This window comes from Euleptes europaea, chromosome 11, assembly GCF_029931775.1.
Source record: "Euleptes europaea isolate rEulEur1 chromosome 11, rEulEur1.hap1, whole genome shotgun sequence".
In the NCBI taxonomy this organism is placed as follows: Eukaryota; Metazoa; Chordata; class Lepidosauria; order Squamata; family Sphaerodactylidae; genus Euleptes; species Euleptes europaea.
The window spans coordinates 34,946,766-34,970,579 of record NC_079322.1 but is presented as its reverse complement, the minus strand read 5'-3'; the positions used below and the strand labels follow the sequence as shown (position 1 = coordinate 34,970,579).

The 23,814-nt window shown below is 41.1% G+C and overlaps 1 protein-coding gene across 1 annotated transcript in view; it reads right to left on the bottom strand.

The window, feature by feature from the left end:
* Positions 1-23,814, bottom strand: part of NGLY1 (N-glycanase 1) — a 37,662-nt gene that overhangs the window by 546 nt on the left and 13,302 nt on the right. The window contains exons 5-11 of the mRNA XM_056857672.1: positions 17,940-18,159; positions 16,855-16,976; positions 11,635-11,780; positions 11,320-11,430; positions 8,820-8,984; positions 5,300-5,485; positions 2,221-2,398 (exon numbers count right to left, since the gene is read on the bottom strand). Of these exons, the coding sequence (XP_056713650.1) occupies positions 2,221-2,398; positions 5,300-5,485; positions 8,820-8,984; positions 11,320-11,430; positions 11,635-11,780; positions 16,855-16,976; positions 17,940-18,159 (1,128 nt within the window). The remainder of the gene's footprint in view (positions 1-2,220; positions 2,399-5,299; positions 5,486-8,819; positions 8,985-11,319; positions 11,431-11,634; positions 11,781-16,854; positions 16,977-17,939; positions 18,160-23,814) is intronic.

Here is a 23,814-nt window from a genome sequence, read left to right as displayed (position 1 = left end):
GGTGGAATCCCTACACCTAGTACCTTCTTCCCTATATGTTTTAGTACACAGAAATTGGTTGTACAAGATCTTGTGCAAGCAGAAACAAAGGTGGTGGTTACCTTAGTCTTTTTCTTCTGTTTCACTTGCAAAAGAGCTCTAGCACAAGTGAAGATTTTTTGCTGGACCCAACCCATTGATTTCAATGGGCTGAGGCTGGAGTATCCCTGAATGCAGGATTGCATTGTAAGTCACATGAAAGATACAGATAACAACTACAAACTATTTGTTTTCCCTTAGTATTAGTGGAGTATTACCGTTAGAATTTATTATCAGTCTATTACAGATGAAATTCTGAAGAAGAAGAAGAGTTGGTTTTTATATGCCAACTTTCTCTACCGCTTAAGGGAGACTCAAACCGGCTTACAATCACCTTCCCTTCCCCTCCCACAAGACAACGTGTGAGGTAAGTGAGGCTGAGAGAGCGTAACTTTCCCAAGGTCATCCAGCTAGCTTCGTGTGAAGGAGGGGGGAAACAAATCCAGTTCACCAGATTAGCCTCCGCCGTTCATGTGGAGGAGTGGGGAATCAAACCCGGTTCTCCAGATCAGAATCCACCGCTCCAAACCACCGCACCATGCTGGCTTTCTAAAGAATTGTAAAGATTAATGTGTCACTGTAAAGAGTAACATTTTTATTTTAGTTTAAGCTTTTATGGACTAGAGCCCACTTCAACAGATGCATGAGGTGGGTCATCAGTTGGCACACACACACACAAAGTAACTGCATTATCAACAATAACTGGTAAAAAAAAACACTAACTGGTATTGTGAAGGGCCTCTGTCCTTCTCTTGATTATATTTTAATTCACTACACAAAATTTCCTGGATTTCATGGCTTGTGACTCTGCTATTTACAATTTTTTTTCTTTTTGTGTGCATGTGTTAATGAGGATCGACCACATAAAGCTAACGAAGGATGTTTTAGTCCATGAAAGCTTGTGCTAGAATAAAAAATGCATTAGTCTTTATGGTGCCACTAGACTCATGTTTATTTTTGCTACCACAGGACTATCCCTCTGAAATTGCTACAATTCTAGAAACACTTAAAAATCAGATAGTAATCTGCGAGGGCTGTTCTAATTTAAACCCCAAACTAGAAGCTTCTTGAGTATTTGGATTTAAGCTGATTTAGGCCTTCTTTACTGTTGAGTTCTCCTGTAGGTTACAGGCATCCATAATGTACATCTGATATGCATTGAAAAACATCTGGCCATTGTTGTATGTACAGTGTTACAGAGTTAAAAGTAGTTCCAGATTGAAGAGGGGTTAGATTAGTCTCTACTGCCTCTGTGAGAGGAAATAATTTAGAAAATGCAAAACATATTTAAAAGAAGAGGATTACAATACATCATATGCAATCATACAAGATATTTTAAAGGGAGGATTATGAAAACTAAACAATGCTCACATAGGTGTAAGGAGAGTCCAGTTGCTGCACTGTAAAACACATGGGGTAGGGCGTGGGGAAAAGAGCAAAGAGGGTTCCTCAAGGGCAGAGATTCATTTCACGTGCCTGAGCCTGAGAACAATGCAAAGAGCTCACTGATATATTCAGCAGTTCCAGTTCCAGCCAGAGCAATCTGCGATGCTCTGAATGACAAGCCAGCAAAGCAGGAACACTCGCTCTCCTAGTACACATTTCCTTGAGAACTGACCAATGCATGCAGCCAGACACAAAGATGTATTTCTAATAAAGGGAGCAAAATGACCAGTTTCAAACATTACATAAGCAACAAAATTGTAGAAGCAAGAGGAGCACGGCAGCCTGCAGAAGAAACATGCTTTAAATATCATCTGCAGTCAATGGCCTAAATCGGCTTAAATGTTAGTAGTTTCACTTGAATGGATTGTTTGATAGATCTGTCATCCGAAAACAACAAGGGCAGTTCAGAGTAGCCTCGATCCCCACTTTTGAGCCATACACTCCAGACCAACTCAGGCCCATAGTTACCTGCTGACTTTTTCCTGTGTGACCTCAGATCAGCCCCCATTACTCAGCCTAAACAACAACCTACCTCTCAGTGCTGTTTCAGGAACAAAAAAGATAAGCATTGCAAAACACTGGGGACATTTAGAAAAAAATTACGGTTCGTTAAATCTTCACTGTTCATTAAATCTTAAATAATGGTTTTGCATTGTTTGGAGCACCATCTTAAAAAATTAAAAGATTCATACTTGCCTTCATTTACATCAACTTCTGTGTTTCCAGAGCACAGCATCCACCTCACTTTCCCACTCTGAAACGTCTGACTGCTCGTTCTGACAGAAACGTTTTCTATTTTTAGACCAACAGAACCACACTCAAACTTCCAGCTGATGTAACCAGACAACGATCCTTCTTTTCGGGCTAAATAAACCTATGTAGAAACAAAAGGTGCCTAAGAAATCCTAAATCAAGTTAAGGCTACATTGTTTTGCCACTTAAAGCTGCAATCATATGCATACTACTTCAAAGTATGTCCCAATTCAATTTACAGTGCTTACTTCTGAGTCAACATGCAGACAATTAATTTTAATAATTGAATATTTTATTGAAAATATCTTGATACATAGTAATTAATGTATACAGATCATATACTTTGCCCTGATTTTATAGTGAACTTGAATTGCTGAAATTTTCAGTGCTGTTGAACCAGTTACAAATCTATATTGTTTGTATTTTGGAAAAACCCTACACATCTGTAATGAATCATACATAAAGCTGAAAATATAAAATGCTGTGCTCCAGACCTGACGGTCAAGTGATGTAGCAATAGGCTACACACATGCTGCTTTACATACAGATCCATATGTGCTTATCACCATATTTAACACATTTTTATGCTGCTTTTCTACCCGATCACGGTCCCCAAGGTGGCAAACATAAAAGCATTAAAACAATTAAAAACATTTAAAATTCAATAAAATCACAAACAACACTGGACTCAAGAAGGAGTGCCAATAAGAGTTATTGAGGGTATGTCAAATAAATAAAAAAAAGTCTTCACCTGCTTGCAGTGGACATTGATAGAGGGAGACAGATGACTCTCCCTGGGGAGGGAGGTCCAAAGTTTTGGTGCTACAACTTTCTCGGGTCCCCACCCATGTAACCTCGGATTGTGAGGGGGGGCAACCAAAGCAGGCCCTCCAGAGATGACTGGAGTGGACAGGTGGCTTCATATGGGAGAAGGTGACCCTTAAGGTATGTTGGTCCCAAACCATATAGGGCTTTAAAGGTCAGTACCAGGATCTTAAACCAAGCCTGGAAGCAAATTGAAAGCCAGTGTAGATACATGACCATATATACATTTCTGCTCATGTGAATGGAGCTTTGCAATTTCTGCAGGTTCTCTTCTCTGGCAGCAGCACCCCCTCCCCCATATACACACCCAGGACAAATCCCAAACTGTTCCCAGGCGTCCCAGCCATTCAGGAGAAGCTTTTTAGGGGGCAAAGTGGGATGCAGCTGGAGAGGGTAGATGGAAAACCTCCGTTCCGTGAGTGGAATTCCAGTTGTGGTTAGGATCCAACCAGTTATCGGCACAGTTTTGACAATGCTTCTTACCTGTTGCAGGGATGAAGAAGAGATGTAGAATTCTAGCCTCCTCCCCAAAGAAATTACTGAAACCATCACGTGTGTCTGTCAGGGGCTGTACACATTTACAGCATGGGGATCTGTTCGTGCAGCCTTTGGAACTGGATGTGGTGATCTTTTCAGGGTACTACATGTGCAGGACCCAGTGCTATATCAGGACATGTCTTGTTCTGTTCGTACTGACTGCTGGAAATGCTTTCTTTCCCCATATTGTTATCTGCCTATTTTGTTAGGTTTGAAGTGTGTATTCAGTCGATATTTAGTTTTGTAACAAACAAATAAACTTAGCTAAGACCTTCATTAATGCAAAGGGACTGACATATTTTGGCTTTTTGCAGGTAGGTAAGTGAAATTTAGAATACGGAAATTCTACCTACTGGTGTGCAATGGAGAGAGAAGATACAATATAAAGCCCCTTCTATGCAGCTAAAAAATTAATTCTTTGGAAAAGCAGAATTTTTATTGCATGCAGCTTTTGTGTTAGTCCACCTCTAGATGGGAAATGTCAGGCTTAAACTTGAACATCAAAACAGATACAGGTTGAGTATCCCTTATCCAAAATGCTTGGGACCAGAAGTTTCAGATAAGCAATTTTTATTTTTTATTTTGGGATATTTGCATTTAGCCATGCCTGTTCCCGTGCTCTCCCTTTCCCCACTGCTGCCGTCAGTCTCTCTCCTCCCCTCTCAGCTGCCGCCTGCTCCAGCTGAGCTCTCCTCGGCCTCCATAGGGGTCCTGTTGAGGTCCCACCCACCCCCGGTAGCCAGGACAGTTCCTGGCTGCCTCTCGGTCCCAGGGCCTTGTCCTGCAGCCTGGAATTCCAAGGAGCTGCCGGCAGCAGGCTTGAGATCATGGCTGGCCTCTGAGCCAGGCTGTGTCAGGGCGGCATGTTGGGGCTGCGTTAGCCGGGCTGTGTCAGGGCAGCAGCGGTTCCCCATCCTTCTGCGGTAAATCTTCTTGGGCCCAGGAGAGCTCTCCGTCAGAGTGGGGCCAGGGGCTCAAAGAAGTTTCAGGTGTTTGGAGCCTTACAGTTTTTGGATTTCCGGATAAGGGATATTCAATCTGTACTTGTTATCTGTGCTTGTTATCTCCACCACCCTGTTCTGAAACAGCAGCCGCCTCCATTTCCAGTTTGCTAACAGCTGGCCATCTTATCTGAAATTGGATGTTGCCAACTCTTCCTGAATATATAAATATGCACAGAAGTGCTGGTGCAAAAATAAATTTTGCACACTATGGTTTCATAGCGATACCTATGTTTATAGTAAAAAAAGTGGTCACAAAACCCCTATACAGCTGCCATATTTTTGCTGCCTTTTAGAAGGGCCTGCCAGTAATGTAGACAGCATAGACACCACACCTCTTGACTCCTTTTACCCACACATTGAAAGGAGCAGTAGGATGGTGATATCACTCAGTGGTGCAGAGGATCCTTCCACAGCTTTTAGTCTTGGCTTGTTCCTCATTATGGAACACTACAACACTTAGCTTGGGTTTCCTCTCTCCAGCTCTCTTGGTCTGGTGCCCATGATGCAAGCCTTGGTGCTGGTGCAAACATAACTTTAGCTCCCCCTCTTCCTGTCATGTGACTTTGATATCACGTGATTTATTACTCACTGTATCCCAGACCTGGAAATGTTGAAGGCAACTACTAGAGAATAGTTTTCTTTGGCAGGGTACTCACCATTTTCCAGTCTGATTCAACCTTTCTCCATACTGATTCCATCTTCCATATGCCTTTCTCCCAACCATTAATCTTTTCATTATTATTGGATATTCGTATGTAACAATCTTTCACTATATTATATCTGAGGTGGAGAAGCTTAGAGGTCTTCTCTTTTCCAGTTGGAATAAATACAACTTCCTTGTTCTAATTAACCAAAATGAAAACTGCAAGTTAGGTTTGCATTAAATATTTAATTAGTTTTATGACTAATTTATAATATGTGCTATATGTGTGTGTAAAAATTGGCATGAGGACCGTAATGAAAAAAAATCACAGTGTTGATTGAAAATGTTCTTTGGAAAAAAAGCAACTGGTTAGAAACATGAAGGTGCAATTTCAGTTCTTTTCAATAAAGATTCTTCCTTTCTCCACAATTACGTTTCAGAGGTACTGTAATTCTGCTCCCTGCCATGTCACATCTTGTAAATGTGCAAACATGATGCTGTCTAAAATTCTTGCTTTAAAAAATCTTGTATCCAAAATATTGCCAAGTTTTCCCTTCCTGACCAATAACTTCAAGGTCTACTGTGAAAACTTTATTTATAATCTGGTCTGATCCAGCAGGACTCTTCTTATTCCTCACTAGCTTCTGGGCAAGGCATAACAAAAGCCCTGCTGGCTCATACCAGTAGTTCATCTAATCCAGCATCCTGTTTCACACAGCAGCCAACTAGTTGCCCTGGAGGGCTAACAATCTCCTAGCATTGGTAGTCAGAGGTTTGCTGCCTCTTGAATGTGGAAGTTCCCTGTAGTCGCCATGGCTACTAACCACTAATGGATCTATCCTCCATTAAGCAGTCTAATCCCTTTTAAAACCATTTATGCTTGAGGCAATCCCTATCTCCACAGACAGTGAATTCCATATTGAGTGCTGAACTAGAATCCAGGTTCAAACCCTAACTGCAGTGGAAACTTGTTGGGTGACCTTGGGCCAGTCACACATTCTCAGCCGAGCCTATGTCACAGGGTTGTTGAGAGGATAAAATCAAGAAGGGGAAAACAAGTAAAGATGCATACAATTTCCTCTTCATTGCTAAGCAAATTGAGTGTCACTATAGCCTATAAGCATTTGTCTCAATTTTTCTAAACATAATACATTCTGCAAAAATTCAGGTGATCAGTCTTTGAAATTCACCTAGGAAAATCTCATAGACTGATACAGGCCCAACGGACATGGTCATTTCATCCACTAATGCATCGGAATAAGTCTTTTTATATTCTTTTGGGTTGGCTGTTGCCCAAGACAAAATTGTCCACATATGATAAAAGGGATAAATTTTACTATGTCCAGGAATTATTACTGCTTCTTAGGTGAACCATCTGTTCACGGGTTTATGGGTCATACCAATAAAAAGTCCCTTGGGCCAAGATAAAGATAGGGTGCAGGATCATCTCTCCACAAATTTGCTGAATTGGTTCTTGTGGGTTATCCAGGCTGTGTAACCGTGGTCTTGGTATTTTCTTTCCTGACGTTTCGCCACCAGCTGTGGCAGGCATCTTCAGAGGAGTAACACTGAAGGACAGTGACTCTCAGTGTCAAGTGTGTAGGAAGAGTAATATATAGTCAGAAAGGGGTTGGGTTGAGCTGAATCATTGTCCTGCAAAAGTATCAAAGGTAATGTGCTAATCATTGTCCTGTAAGTATCAAGATAATGTGCTAATGAGGGTGTGGTATGTTAATATGGAACCATTGTATCTTGAAGTGATCTGATAATGTGTGCAATCCAAAGCTAATCTGCATGGCTATTGTTGACTGTAGTCTTTGTTAGTCTGGAGGTTTTCAGGACAGGAAGCCAAGCCTTATTCATTCTTAAACTCTCTTCTTTTCTGTTAAAGTTGTGCTGACGTTTATGAATTTCAATGGCTTCTCTGTGCAATCTGACAAAATAGTTGGTAGAATTGTCCAGTCTTTCAGTGTCTTGGAATAAGACCCTGTGTCCTGTTTGTGTCAGTCCATGTTCAGCCACTGCTGATTTCTCAGGTTGGCCAAGTCTGCAGTATCTTTCATGTTCTTTTATCCTTGTTTGTATGCTGCGTTTTGTGGTCCCGATGTAAACTTGTCCACAGCTGCAAGGTATACAATATACTCCTGCAGAGGTGAGGGGGTCTCTTTTGTCTTTTGCTGATCGTAGCATCTGTTGTATTTTCTTGGTGGGTTTAAACACTGTTTGTGTTTGCTGAATAATGCTTACATAAAGATGGCAGTCCATAGACACATGAAGTTACCTTATACTGCATTGGACAACTTGTCTATTGAGATTAGCATTGTCTATAGTGCTTGGCTGAGGCTGTCTGGTGTATTAGACAGAGGTCTTTTTTACCTGTGCTGGTCATTGACCGTAATAAAGATCAATCAGTCAATCATAGGTCTTTCACATCACCTACTACCTGAGCTTTGTAGTGCAGATGCTGGGGATTGAACCTGACACCTTCTGCTTGCAAAGCAGGTGCTCCACCACTGAGCCGTGGCCTCATGACCTTTCCACAGTCTTGTGTACTGAAGTCAGGGCATAAGGATGAGATTTTTGTATATCATAAATGTATACATATTGGTACAGCTGTCAAGTGACTCTGAACAAGATGTAGATAGTCTTGTTTTGACTGGGAGAAGTGACCACAATGCTATGAAGGTTCAACATTTATGTCAATAGAAAAGTACCAATTAAGTATGGAAATTGTTTATTTTAAGGTGCTAATGTCTATATTAAAAACAATAAAAAATTATTAAATGAAAGCACAAATGGCAACCACTACAGGTTGATAAACTGAAACCACAATCTAAACGCATTTCTGTGCCCTGGCCTTCATTAGTGATCTAAAACAGTCACTTATAATGCGCACATATACACAATACAACATATATAACAGGATTATAACAGAATTATAACAACACAGGTATGTGTGTAGGGATGTATTCCAATTTGTCTCTGTGCTCAATATATTCTATAAAATTAAGGAGCCCACTGCGGTGGAATACATACTACTTGTTCTATTTCTGGGCTGTGTTAACCTTCCATACAAGGTGTGCATACCAGTATCAACCAGAGAAATGATCAGGAAAGTTGTCTGAAAAACTGAATCAAATTGTGGTGACGACAGATGAAGTTCTGGACTACTGGGCATGTCAAAAACAAACAAGGTCTGGATGGCATGCACCTGACGGTTCATAAGAACTCAAATATGAAATGGTTCCTGAATTGATGATAGAATTAGGTTCTGAACTGGAGGACTGAAAATAGGAAATGTTAACAGATTTAAAAAATGGGGTCTAGATGGGATCCAGGAGATAACGTTTTTTTTTACAAGTTGTCTGCTAGTTTTTTGTTCCATGATTACTTGTTTCCTTTAAATGTTTAAACTGTTACTTTGGTATGATATGTCTTTGTTTTGGGTAACTGCTAAGGCAAATACAGTTTTACTACTACACCACTGTAATCAAGGGGACAAGTAAAGAATTATCCACAAGTGTATTAAATACCTCTAAGGCAATTTCACCTCTGGCTGCTCTCCATGCCACGGAGCCTGACATCCTTCCACCAAGTTCTCCTGGCTTTGGAGTTTTTGGAGAAATAAATTCCACAAGCTCCACAATGATCCTCTCTAAGAGCTCCCTTCTTCTGCCTTCAGTTAAAGATTGCTGTCTCTGAAAGTTCAAAAAGTCATGGTAAAAATAAGATCATCTTCAACTATATTTCTAGTCTGAGCTGATTGTACCACAAGGGGGAAAATAATGAATTGAATCATTTAACATATTTTTAAATTGTAGTTTTAATTAATCTGGATCAACACAGAATTGGAGAAATATATGTAAATATATTTAAATCCTGCCTCTTTACTTAAAAGAAGAACTTAATGTGGCTAACAAATACAAATTAAAATTGGTGAATGCAGGCCAGTGGAAGGGACCTTGCTGTCTCTCCTTCCCATTCCTGAAGACTACCTCACCATCACCACAGCCTGAGGAAGGAGGGGACAGGTTGCATTTGGCCAGGTACGCTGATGGCCCTTTTCTATATTAATACACAGTGTTAATAGGAGGCAAAGGCAGGCAGATTGGAATACTTTCACACTATGGGATGATACAGATAAAGAGCGCAATCCTAACCGGGAGGGTACTTACCTTGGGCCTAGAGATGGTGCAGCCGCGCTGCCTCTTGAGCAGCTTCTGCCAAGCACAGCAAGCCGAAAATGCCTCTTCCAAGTAAACCCCATGGGATTCTCCATAGAGTTCCACAGAGTTACTCGGAGCCTGCCAAAAGGGGTGTTCCCAGGCCAAAAGGGCTTCGGGAACTGACTGCAAAAAGGGGCTTTCGCAGGCTGAAAGGGCTTTGGGAGCTGACTAATGTCATCTCCGCCCCCCGGAATGCCCCCTTTGATACTGGCACAAGCTTCTGCACCAGGATAATGCTGCCGGCGAAACTGTGTCGGCGCCCGAGGCTTGCACTGCCATCCAGCTTTCAACCACCATAAGTGCCCACTGCCGGTGTTGGTGCCACTTTAACTGCCGCAAATGGCATCAACGCTGGCGCAGAAGTCATGCCAGCTCCAAACCCCTCCCCCCCTGTTAGAATTGGGCTGGTAAAGCCAAACCATGGCCTTGCAGTATGAGGAATGAGCCTGATGCTTGCATGATCAGAATCAATGAGCAACATCTAATTTAGTGCAAACTATACTTTGCCTATAAAGAAATAATGGCAAACTATGGTTTGTGCTAAATCAGGAATCACTCCAAGTGTATGGGGGCTGGGAAAAGGGACAAGCACAGAGCTCAAGAACCAAATCATGGTTTGGCGTTACGTCTGAACCATCCCACTATGTTAAAGGCAAATAATTAATGTAGGCATTTTAAGATTTGTACAGGTGATTCATTTTTCTCTCATTACTGATGTTTGCTTAGTTGTATTGTACTATTTAGACAAAGCAAAAGGGGGGAAAAGATTAAAGGAGGCAAGATGATTGGATCAAATATTTTGTTAATCATGACTTAACTGTCCTGTTAGTATCAGTCCTGATTAATCCAATCATTTAGAACAGGAAAGTGACAGATGCTTTTGTCTCTACAGGATAAGCTCCACTTTTTTAACTCAAAGAACTGAATCAGCTACAGTTCAGACTAACTGGCATATGTTTGTGTGTAAAGTGCCATTAAGTCGACCCCGTAGGGTTTTCAAGGCAAGAGGCGTTAAGAGATGGTTTGCCATTGCCTGCCTCCATGTCACACACCTGGTATTTCTTGGAGGTCTCCCATACAAATACTTGCCAGGGTCGAGGCTGAGAGTGTGTGACTGGCCCAAAGTCACCCAGCAAGTTTCCATGACAGAGTGGGGATTCGAACCCAGATCCTAGTCTGACATGCCATGAGCTTTCAATAAGTCTATCAGTATATAGAATTACAGTCTTTCAGCTGTACAATTCAAAGTCCAGCATTTGGAAAAGAAGGAAAAATAATTATTTTCATGTTGCATTTAAGTTGTATATGACTGTGCTACTGATAACTCTAAAAATGGCAGTGAACTCAGCCACATTCCAGGAACCAAAGTACGGTATTTCCATTTGCTGAATTTAATCAACGCTGACTCCATGTGTATGGTATTATGTTCTCACTGAAGCCTCATTCAATTTCACAGGGCTTCCATGGGTGTACTTCATTCTAATTTAGATAGCACTATTACTGGGTCACAGAAGAGAGAGACCTCTGCTCTCTATACAAAGAATAAAACATATCTTCTACATGCTGTCATGGGTCCACCGGTGTTTTAAAACAGATGCATAAAGTGTTATGTTTTATCCTTTAATGAGCTTATTTCTAGGAAAAAAAACAAATACCATAACATATACATTCACCATTACAAAAACTGTTTCCTTTATAACTGAAAACTTCAACACAGTAAATATGTAGTGCATGATTCAAAGATTGCTTTTGTTCCCAGTCCTTTTTAAGTTTGTCTAATCAACCAAGATACCATTTTGTTACATACCATTTTGTTAAGGTTATTGATGGTTTCACGTAGCACTGCTTCTTCGACCTGTGTCCTTCTAGAAAGCAGTTCTTCATGCTTACAAGAATATCTCCAGGTTACATCAACAACCTGAAGCATGAATTGCAAAAGAAAACATAAATCTAGCAGCCAGAATTTCAAACACTGGAATGTTAAATGTATTCCAGTCAAGAGACCATCTCCTTGCTCTGAATCTATCAGATTGCTGTTAAAAGGTAAACAAGCAATCAATTTTTAAAGACAAAGCTGAAAAGAGAGCACCGTCTGCATTTCAAGGACTACAGCTTCTCCTACCTCATCTTTTGAGAATGCAATAATGTAGGAGAGTTTTTTCCCCCATCCAATCTCATACAGAAGGGGTTTATCACAGACATTTTCACAAGGGTCACAGTGAAGCCACCTCTGCTGTAACGAAGAATAAACTTCTGTCCACACGTGATCTATGGTAGGAAAAAAAACCAAAGGAAAACAATCTGTATCAGAAAGGAATTATTTCTGTCTTAAGTTAACTGGGCTCTTTAAAACCCAAAGCATTCAACTCTGTTCTGGTTGAATATGGGGCTCCAGTTTGACCTATTTTGATGGATACTTTCAGTCTGTGCAATCATAGGATGTGTACAAGATCCTTCAAGCTGTGAGGCCTAATGTCAATATCTCACCCTGATCCATGCCTTTCATGATTAGGAACCAAGATACTTAAATGACTTTTCAGCTGTCTATGAGCCCATCCGATTACTAGTTCTGCCTCTGGGACCCTGTTCCATGTACCACTTCAAGCAGAAGTATGCTGGGTGGCAATGTGCCCTGGGATTTTAGACAGTCATGCCAATACTGTGGAGCTCCTTTTCTCTGGAAATCCACCTTGCACAATCCCAAATGGCATTTTACTCATTTTACTGTCAAGTAAAAAATAAATTGTACTGTGTTAACTTACTCATTGTGCTGCCTGCCACTTTCGTGACACTTTTAGTTATTTACATGTTATAATTTTTTTAATTATTTTAACTATTACCAGCCAATACCAAAACCTTTAATGGCATAAAAACTTAAATTAAGCAATACAAATATATTACATGTAGATCAAATTATGTTACAATCGTAAACAGTATTCATCCCGGAGTTCTGCCATCTCATACTTTTATGACACTCTGAAAGAGTAGCCACTTTCCCAATTATCATGAGAGAGCAATTATTCAAGAAAATAGACACCTTTATATAATCAGATAATCCAGTCTTATTTACCACGATGGGTTTTAAAAATTTTGATCAAATTTCGTCACAGTAGGAGCAACAGCAGAGCATATGTGAAATCTTTTCAATACAGCTCTTCCCACAAGGGCAATTCCTTGCTGAGTGGGGTAGATTTTGAAATATCCCGAACAAAACTGAAGATGACAAGACATTAAATCTCGCGAGGGAGAAAGCTCTGGGTTGCTGCGGAATTTGCAGGAGGGAGATCCCCAAGTTAAGGGGAGATCGTTCTCGTTCCAGGGAGATCCCCAAGTTAAGGGGAGATCAGGTTTTATTTGCTGTGCTCTTGAGATTTTGGTGTTCAATCTGCAAAAATCTGCATTTTATCATTTGGAATGCCTCTGTGGCTGAGAGCATAAAGAACAAGTTGAGAGATAGACCAGTTGATCTAATTTTCTCTTCAATTATGAACTAACCAATTAGAGGATTTGTAATTTTCAAGCATTTGGTAGGTAAGACTAGTAGGGTCAGAATTATAATGCAACCGCAACAGTATTTTATAGCTGTAAACCAAGCGCTGGTTAAAGCAACCTCTGGCCAGTTTCCAAACAGAAAGCTGCATAGCCGCATAGGGTACGCAACTAGGCATGCCCAAGATTTTACGAAGGAACTTGGATTGGGTGCGTTCTAAGGAAGAGTCGAACGCACCGATTCATATTGGTATATTTTAACTATTACTGATAGGATTTTCGTTAGCTGCCTTTGCTTTGTTTCTAGTCAGAAGGTGAGATGCAAATGTTTTAAATAAATAAATAATAGTTTTTATCTTTTATCCCAAACCCTCCACTGTCTAAAAAAATAAGATATAATTTTTTCGGCATAGTTTTTTAAAAAAGTGAATACAAAAAATTTCAACCAAATGTTCTTTCTCCCTTTCATTTGAGCTTTGTTAAATGGCCTGCACAAGATACAGTTGTGATTACCACCATTCTAAGGTGTGTGGATTTGCCTATACCATCTGCCTCTGAGCAACTCGTTACTGAAAATAGTAAAAGGAGATGGCATAATCTAAAGCTCACCTCAGTTTGTCTCTCTGATTAGTGCCCCCTTTTTCCTAGGGGAGTTTCCATAAAAAGTTAGTGCCTCATTAAAAAGGTACTAACTGTCACATAATTAGTTTTGATAAATTACTGTCCCTCATCCCAGCTACTCTCTGTTTTTGAATTCAAATCAGAACAAACTGAGCTAAGGCTGATTATTTTCAATAAACTGAATGAACTATACAAATAAACACCCATGTACTATGTATGTTATATTTTCTTCTACTGTTATTGGGGTGTGTGTGTGTAAAGGATGATTTTTTGCTACTTCACATCCCTGGATATTTCATAGGTCCACAGAGACTAGGGTTACCTCAAGGTCCCCTCCCTCCTCCCGCCCCCTATACTTATTATAATTACTGGTGTTTCTACATGTCCATCAGTACAAGTACATAATTGCACTTATCCTGACTAATTAAAACAAGTCAACCATCGTGAGAGGAGGAAGAGTATAAAGATGATACATGTGTGAAGATATATGTAACAAGCAGCAAGCTAAAATGAAAAGAATGCAAAAAGTATACTAGTGAATTTCCTGTGGAGGGTACAACTTTGGGAGAATATGTATTTAAATAAGATCATTCCAAGAAGACCTTATTAAGTGAGCCACTTCTAACATGAAAAATGCATAAAATTGGCTTAACAAAAATGTTGAGTAATCCTATAGTAGTGCTCTGTTGTCCATACTAATAGCTTTACGCATACTAGAAGTGAGTCATTCAGCAGCAGCTCCAGTTCATCATACAGTTCCAACACAGCACTGGATACCAATCAAGAAAACAAAGGAACATGGATAGAAAATGTCCCTCACTTAATAAGTAGCTTGGATCCAGTGAACAGAAACACAAATGGACTTCAGTTCCACTTGAGCAAAATCTTCTGTAACACCTAGCACTCTCTTTCCTATATCTTATAGTGCCTAGAAATTGTTTTGCACAAAATGTTGTGCGGGCAGAAACAATGGCTCAGGATATGCTGTGTTTCACTTGGGACAAAGAGCTAGTGCTAGGTTTTTTCCCCTCTCACACTTCTGCTACTAAAGGATCATTTCGCATGTACAGAACTTCTGGTTGATCCAAGGCAATGTCTCACAATTTACCACAATCCATACTTTTAGCAATTAAATCAGATAGAACTGAAATACAGTTTTATTCTTTGACACACAGCAATGTCAGAGACCACTGATTATCATTTTTAAAAAATGCAATTAGATCATATCTTTAGCCTGGTCTACATGTTCAGCAGAACAAGTTGGTAATGGAATGGCTGGACGCTGCAGAACCACTTCAGACTGCTGAAGAGGGATTTCATTTTTAAAGTTCTCTCTATATTATCAAACAGTCAGTCTGTGAGCATTTAGAAAGGATGGATCTGATCACTAAGAGCCAGCATGGGTTTCTCAAGAATTAGTCATGTCAGACTAATCTTATCTCCTTTTTTGAGAAAGTTACTACCTTGCTGGATCAGGGGAATGCTGTAGACATAGTTCATCTAGATTTCAGTAAGGCTTTTGATAAGATTCCACATAGTATTCTAGTTGACAAATTGGGAAAATGTGGGTTAGATCCTATTATTGTTAGATGGATCTGCAACTGGTTGAAACATCGTAACCAAAGAGTCCTAGTTAATGGTTTCTCGTCCACTTGGAGAGAAGTGACTAGTGGAGTACCTCAGGGATCTGTGCTGGGCCCTGTGTTGTTCAACATCTTTATAAATTATTTGGATGAAGGAATAGAGGGGATGCTTATTAAATTTGCAGAGGATACTAAATTGGGAGGGGTAGCAAATACGGTAGAAGACAGAGCCAAGATGCAGGATGATCTTGACAGGCTGGAGAAATAGGCTAGAACTAATAAAATGCACTTCAACAAAGACAAATGTAAAGTTCTGCATTTAGGTAGGAAAAATCAAATGCATAATTATAGGATGGGGAAGACTTGTTTGAGCAGTAGTGTGTGTGAAAAGGATCTTGGGGTCTTAGTAGACCAAACACTGAATATGAGTCAGCAGTGTGATACTGTAACTAAAAAGGCAAATGCAGTCTTGGGCTGCATCAACAGAAGTATAGTGTCCAGATCACGCGAAGTGATGGTATCGCTTTACTCTGCTCTGGTTAGACCTCAACTAGAGTACTGTGTTCAGTTTTGGCACCACAATTTAAGAAAGATGTAGACAAGCTGGAACGTGTCCAGAGAAGGGCAACAAAGATGGTGAGGGGTCTGGAGACCAAGTCTTATGAGGAAAGGTTGAAGGAGCTGGGTAGGTTTAGCCTGAAGAGGAGAAGACTGAGAGGGGATATGATAACCATGTTCAAGTACTTGAAGGGCTGTCATATAGAGGAGGATGCTGAGTTGTTTTCTGTTGCTCAAGAAGGTCGGACCAGAACCAACGGGTTGAAATTAAATCAAAAGAGTTTCCGTCTAGACATTAGGAAGAATTTTCTAACAGTTAGAGCGGTTCCTCAGTGGAACAGGCTTCCTCGAGAGGTGGTAAGCTCTCCTTCCCTGGAGGTTTTTAAGAAGAGGTTAGATGCCCATCTGTCAGCAATGCTGATTCTGTGACCTTAGGCAGATGATGAGAGGGAGGGCATCTTGGCCATCTTCTGGTCACTAGGGGTGTGGAGGGGGGAGGTAGTTGTGAATTTCCTGCATTGTGCAGGGGGTTGGACTTGATGGCCCTGGTGGTCCCTTCCAACTCTATGATTACTAATTCCTTATAAGTGAAAACAAGCAAAGCATGAGAAGGGCTAGGGAAGGAGTGTGGAACTCAATTGTTATGAGGGCTGAATAGGACATAAATGCCACTTGGTAGGGCCAGGCCTTGCCTCACCAGCCCAGACTGAGAGTGGAGTGTTGTGGCTGTCTGTCTGGCTTGCGGGCCAGATAAGAGATCTCAAAGGGGTGGATCCAGCCCATGGGCCTTATGTTTGACACCCCTGGGCTAGGATCTCTCCATGACATGCTAATTTTTAAGGGAGTTTTTTCCATGGAAGAGTATTAACAACAAGAGTTTTCCCCCCTGCTGTTTGAACCTGACCCATCTGTTTTGCCACCTCAGAATACCACTACCCCATTCCACTGCAGCCCTTTCTTAGCTGCAAACCACTTAACGGCAGTCTTAGAATAATCCCAGTTACTGAAATGAAATGCCACTAGTATTAGGATACACAAGACAACATTTTACAGCCCTAGCAATAATATAAGGGATTCTAAAACAATGATACCTGTTGCATCCCAAACGTATCTTGCTTCAAAACCTACAGCTCTGCAACAGAGGGTAAAGCAGTTGGCCCACTCTCCACAGCGCCCACGCCTAGTTTCCAGCAGTTTTTCAGGATTATTGTACCTGTGCACACAGTTTAAAACAGGTAGGTTTCTTGTGTTTTTGCAGCCATTATCAAGGAAGCCTAAAACCATTAAACATAAGCCCTGGTCTACATATGAAGCAGAATGAGGAGGGATGGTGAGGTAAAGGAATGGACTATAGCAACAAGTGAGGCAGCTCACTTAAGGCAGTGGATGAGGGAATCACACTTTTGCAGTGTTTTCCTGTATAAAAATTTTATGTAAGTAAAACTAGCACAAAATAAAGTAAGCTTAGCTACAGCTGCTCTCCCTAATACACTACCTTCACATTTGCAAGGATTCCCCCTCCCCCATTTTTTTCATTTTCTATTAAAAATGGCAGACCTGCAATTTAGTCCATTCTCCCACCTCTAAAGTTTACCACTTCATTCTTTGGCAAGTAGAAGAAGAGTTGTTTTTTTATACCCCACTTTTCTATACCAAAAGGAGTCTCAAAGCAGCTTACAATCACCTTCCCTTCCCCCCGCTCCCCACAATAGGCACCTGGTGAGGCTGAGAGAGTTCTGAGAGAACTGTGACTAGCCCAGGGTCACCCAGCAGGCTTCATGTGGAAGAGTGGGTAATCAAATCTGGTTCTCCAGATTAGAGTTTGCTGCCCTTAACCACTACACCATGCTGGCTCTCCTGCCACAAAAATGGATACTGTCACACTCACCTGCCCAATGAGATCTTTGCTTTGTGGCAGAGTATCTACTTGGCATGCAAAAGGTCCCAGGTTCAATCCCTGGCATCTCCAGTGAGAAGAATCAGATAGTAGGTGATGCAAAAGATTTCTACCTGAGAACCCAGAGAGCTGCTGCTAATCTGAGTCAACAATACTGACCTTGATGGACCAATGGTCTGATTCACTAAAGGCACCTTCATGTATATCTGACTCTTTGAGAACAGCCAATTGAATTCAGACACAGACCAAACATGAAACCCACCTACACACTATACTTACCTCGGAAACCTGTTGCTCAACTGGCACTGGTTGCAGAAGTGATTTTCAACTCGACTCGCATCCCATCTCAGATCATCCTCACTAGGTGTCAAGTTACCTTTGGGTTCTGTCGGGCCTTCACACTTGCTGCAAGGAAGGTTGTTTACCCACTGGAAAAAATCACATTTAAACCAGTTCAGGAGCTCCAGCAACAGAAAATCTGGTTCATTCACAAGGGTCCCTGAAAAATGAAACACACAGCAATCAAGACAGAATAATCAAATATCTAATTAAATGAATCTGAATATATGCAAAAGCCATGCAGAACTGAAGTGAAAGCAATTTCCAAAGTAATCACAAATTTACACTGAAATAATAATTATACATTATTTAATATTTTAATATCAAATCTGAAATGCAACCTGCGGTACGCTTACATTTTTCTAAATGTATAAATTAGACATGTGAGGCTGAGGCTAAGGTTTACCTGGTTAAGCCCCAGTTCTGAGGGTATCAGACCCTAAGTGGTTGCTAATGGGAAGCAACTGGTTAGCTTTAGAGGCATGCAGCGTAATCCTAGGGTGGGGGGTAGTAGAGGCATGCGCAGGGACGACGCAGGCAGGCTGCCTCCTGATCAGTTTCCTGCTGGGTGCAGCAAGCCAAAAATGTTATTTTACTAAAAAAAAAAACACAACATGAAGCTCCTCCATACAGTTCCACAGGGCTACACCTCCCTTTTTGCAGCACCAAGTTCGCGCCGACAAAAGGGGGTGTTCCTGGGGCGAAAGGGCTTAGGGAGCTGACTAAATTCAGCCCTGCATCCGGAAATGCCCCCTCTGGCTCCAACATGAGCCCTTGCACTGGGAAAATGCTGCTGTGTGGCTTCCCAACACCAGCGTTTAGTGGCCCAGCACCAGTGTTAGTGCCAGTTTAGCCGGCGCAAGTGGCGCTAAAGCCGGCACAGGGTTCACGCCATCTCCTGAGGCCATTTCCCCCCCCCCTTGAGGATTGCTCTGATAAACACTGATCACAGTGTCTGGAAGCTGAGAGGTTACAGGGATTGGAGAGTTTCAATGTTACAGGAAGAAGGGCTAAATTATAGCAAAGTCACAGTGCTGCCAGGAGAGATGCAGGCTACTGTACTGGAGGGAGATATTGCTTCTCACCCTTGTATCATGGCTATGGAAATCTGTACCCACTCTTACATTCCATGGCACAGATCCCTTATTAGCCAAATGAACCCACAGAAGCCTGGATCCACAGACATAGGCTGTTCTTGCCTACAGCAGGAATGAACTCTTCATGGCCACGACCTGGATTTCTGAGCTACTGAGATGTGGCACATATGACTAATGGGGTACTGTTAGATTCCTATCACCAGTATGGAATAAGAAGCGGGCTGGGAGGCCTTGAGCGCTTACCAGGAAGCCCTCTGGGTTTAAGAAAGATGGCTGGGTAAGCCAGAGCGTAAATCCTGTTGTATCTCAGCAGCTAATATAAGCACAACAGCACCCAACTGCTGAATTGGTTCTTAAGATCCTTGCAGGCTAGCCTGTCTATTCTTCATCAGTCTGTGATCTCCCAGTAAGTAAAGAAGGAATCTTTACCTCTGTTGCCTAGAAGTTACCCCCAGTGACTACCAGCAAGGAGAAGATATTTTCTTCATGTCTTCCAAAACCCAGCAGTGACAGATTAATAAGATGCATACAGAAATTGAACACACCTTAAATATTACATGGTAACCATATCATAGTTTTAATGATTTTTACAGCAACAATAAAATTATTGTTACAATTAAAGATATACACGTTAGACACATGCTATCTGATAGTGCCTCTTTGTTCTCCAGCTTGAAGTTTTATGTGTAACCAAATAAGGTGTTGCAGTTAAATTGGTCCCCATAGAATAAAAGATTCAAAATAGATAATGTCTTTAAAAAATAGATAGCAAACTATCGAGCTTCATGAGGTTTTCAGAGTCAATTCCAAGGCTATTTATTTATTTAATACCCTGCCTTTCTCCCCAGTGGGGATCCAAAGTAGCTTACACCATTATCCTCTCCTCCATTTTATCTTCACAAAAACCCTGTGAGGTAGGTTAGACTGAGAGATTATGACAGGCCCAAGGTCTCCCAGCATGCTTCCATGGCACAAGTGGGGATTCGAACCTGGGTCTTCCAAATATTAGTCTGAAACTCTTAACCACAAGTAAAACAGAACTGTTATGCTTCTAATTATGGTTACAAGAAATAAAACATCTTGTTAGTTACTCAGCAGACATTATGTATTCTAGACAGATTGATATTTGTATCCAAAGTTGTGTTGGGGATAAAATATTTATCAGACTCAAATTCGGCATATTAAGGAAAGTACCCAAAGCAACTCACATTTGTAAAATACAACCTACACCGCTTAAAATTAAAAAAATATGCTATTCTGTATATTCATGTCAGTATTCCACTCAACTATGAAGCAGCCATGCTGTCTATCCCCAAAGCTACAGGTAGCCAGAAAACTACAAAGGAAAAATTTTCAACCTACTGAACCTTATTTTATTCTCTCAGTGTATATTGTATAGACTACAGAACTATCAAAGGCTACTCAAAGTAATTTCTGGCAAATCTTGTCTTTCATCCACCCTTAGAATTTCATCCTTAAATCTTTGTCTAACATATAACTGAAAGTTTTTTGATTGGCTCTAAACCACATGGGTAACAACAGAACAAGAATCCTATGTTCATGTGTGTGTTAAGCGCCATCAAGTTGCTTCTGACTCATGGAGACCCTATAAGTCAATGTCCTCCAAAACATCCTATCATTAACAGCCTTGCTCAGGTCTTGCAAACTGAGGGCCGTCGCTTCCTTTACTGAGTCCATCTCATGTTAGGTCTTCCTCTTTTCTTGCTGCTCTCATCTTTTCCTAGCATTAATGTCTTTTCCAGTGACTCCTGCCTTCTCATAATTTGACCAACGTATGATAGCCTCAGTTTTGTCATTTTAGATTCTAGGGACAGTTCAGGCTTGAGACTGGGCAGCAGCAATAATGGAAGGTGACACTGGTCTTTCGTAGACAACGGCAGTGCGACTTCAGCTAACCCTGGTTAGTACTGCACAGAAGAAAGCAACAGTAAACCACTTCTGATCAACCCTTACCTCAAAACCCCTATGATGACAGTGGAATCGGCTGCCATGGGAAGTGGTGAGCTCCTCCTCACTGTCAATCTTCAAGCAGCGGCTGGACAAACACTTGTCAGGGATGCTTTAGGCTGATCCTGCATTGAGCAGGGGGTTGGACTAGATGGCCTGTATGGCCCCTCCCAACTCTATGCTTCTATGAGACAACCCTATGTTCACAAATAAAGCATATTCTGGCAACTTCTTGTCTCACATTTTATAGTTATGAGCAACCTGATTTCTGCGGTACCAGCTTTGCCTGGGTAACCACAGCTATAACTCTAGGGGGAAAAAACTATTTTGAATTCAGATCCGTGTGTCGATATTTGAATTTCTTGTAACTTAAAAGTGTCTTTTTACCCCAGCTTAGAGTGTTTCAGCTAAACCAGCATGCTGTTTTGGTTTCTTGTATACCTGATCTTCTCTTCTGTTTTCACTAAGTAAGCTGTTTTCCTTAGCCTGTTTTGACACAGACTATTCAGGAATTCTAATCTAAAACCATACAGCTCTCAATATGCCTTGTTTGTATCTTTTACATCTGATTTAAATGGGATGAGGCAAGGCAAAAGAACTCTCCTTTGGGACTCCAATTCTCACAGCGTCTCATTTAAACTGGGTTGCCACCCATGCAAAACAGCTACACACGCTTAGAGGCCAGAAGAATGCTGCTGTAGAATGCTAACTGCACATAGCTGTTTTGTACAGGTAGCAGCCCAGTTTAAACAAGATGCTGTGCAAGTGCAAAGCCCAAAGGGTGTAGTATTTTGCCTCACCATGTTTCCATCAGCCTCTTTAAAGAAGTGTATGGGGAGGTTAGACACCCTCCTCTCTGCATGTCAAATTTTGAGATACACAGAGCAGATTGGTTCTAGATAAACGACTGTGATAGCCAAATTCCTTTATCTACCTGAAGATGAACCGGGGGTAGATTTTATTATTGCGGCAATAGCCAGATAAACTACAAACTTTATCAATTAAAATCGATTACGAATTTAAATAATTAAATTAAATTAAAACCTCTCTATACCAAATACAGATAAAGTTATAACAGTTAATAATCACGATATTCACAAGGCATAAAGCGATTAAAAGCGATTAAAATCAATTAAAATCACTAATACCCTTCTCCGACCGAATTTTAATAGCTACAGAGCAATACTTGGCTACTTGCAAAGATCGCTGAGAGTCTCCCTCCCATAAGAGGAATTTAATTTTCTCTTCCTCTGAACTGGACTCCATCATGTGAATAAGAGGTGAAATTAGATTCTTACGAATTCCCTCATAAAAGGTACATCTAAATAGAACATGACTAGTGCTTTCCATTTCGCCGGATCCACAAGGACATGCCCACTTGGAACTTGGTAATTTCTTGTACTTCCCCTCCAGAATTGCTGAGGGCAAAGCCGACCCTCTAGCCAGAGTAAATGCTCTCCTTTGGTTATTTAGCACAATAGCAGATAAATATTTGGCTGGCGCTAAACAAAAGCGTGTTTTAATAGGGGCCAGGTACGCTGGGGAACTCATAAGCTCTGTTTGTCTCTCAATATCAAAGATCCTTTGTCTAATCAGGAGCTTTGCTTGATCTTTTTTTTGCTCTAGGAGGAATTGTGGTGCAAACCCTAGACTCTCCATTTTTTTTTCAGACTGCATCCACCATCTAGATCTATAATTGTCCAAACTAAGCAGTGGTAAGAATCCCTCTGATGCCTCATGGGCTTTTAACCAAAGGGAGATTGAGGCTAGAGTAATTTTTGCCTCGATTTTTAACATGCCTGTTTCCAAGCGGACCCAGGAATTCGAAACAAGGCGGGGGACTTGTAGGATCGCCCGAAGGAATTTGGATTGTACCTTCTCCAGAGGAGTATAACTGGATTTAGCTGAGCCTAAGATTGTGCCATATAGCATTTGGCTAATTGACTTAGCCTGAAAGAGTTTTAAAGCTGCCGGAATGCAAAAAGCTCCTTTCGTCCTGAAAAATTTTAATATATTATAGGCGGATCTCTCAGCGGTTAACGCCACCTGTCTATGATGTTCTGCTCGGAGGCCATTTGCCTGGAATGTTACACCTAGATATTTAAACGACATGACCTGCTCTAAGCTATTTCCATCTATCGACCAATTGTACTTTCTTCTGTGGCTCCCAAAGGCGAGCACTTTGGTTTTCTTATAATTTATATGAAGAGCTTCAGATTTACAAAAATTGGCTAGTCTCCTCAACGCTCTTCTCATGCCAACCTGGGTTCTAGAGAGGATCACAATGTCATCTGCATAGAGAAGTAGAGGGATACTATGCTGTGCTATTTTAGGGGGATGCAAATCCTCGGAACTTAAAAAGTCTACTATGTTGTTTATATAAAATGAGAACAGCGACGGGGCAAGCAAACAGCCTTGTCTAACACCTTTAACTGAAGGAATAGGATCTGTTAGACACCCGCTCCTATTACATCTTATTTTAATAAATGTCTGCCTGTGCAAGGCCTGAATAAGGAACAGAAGTCTCCTGTCTATGGAGGATTCTCCTAATTTGGTCCAGAGGCGGGTCCTGGAAACTGAGTCAAAGGCTGCTTTAAAATCCACAAAGGTGGCATAAAGGGATGTTGCTTTTTTAGAGCTGTATTTCTCTATAAGATGTTGTAGTATTATACAATGCTCCATCGTACCTCTCCCTTCTCTAAACCCTGCCTGGGCCTGTGTTATTATCATTTCCTGGGTAAGCCACGCTG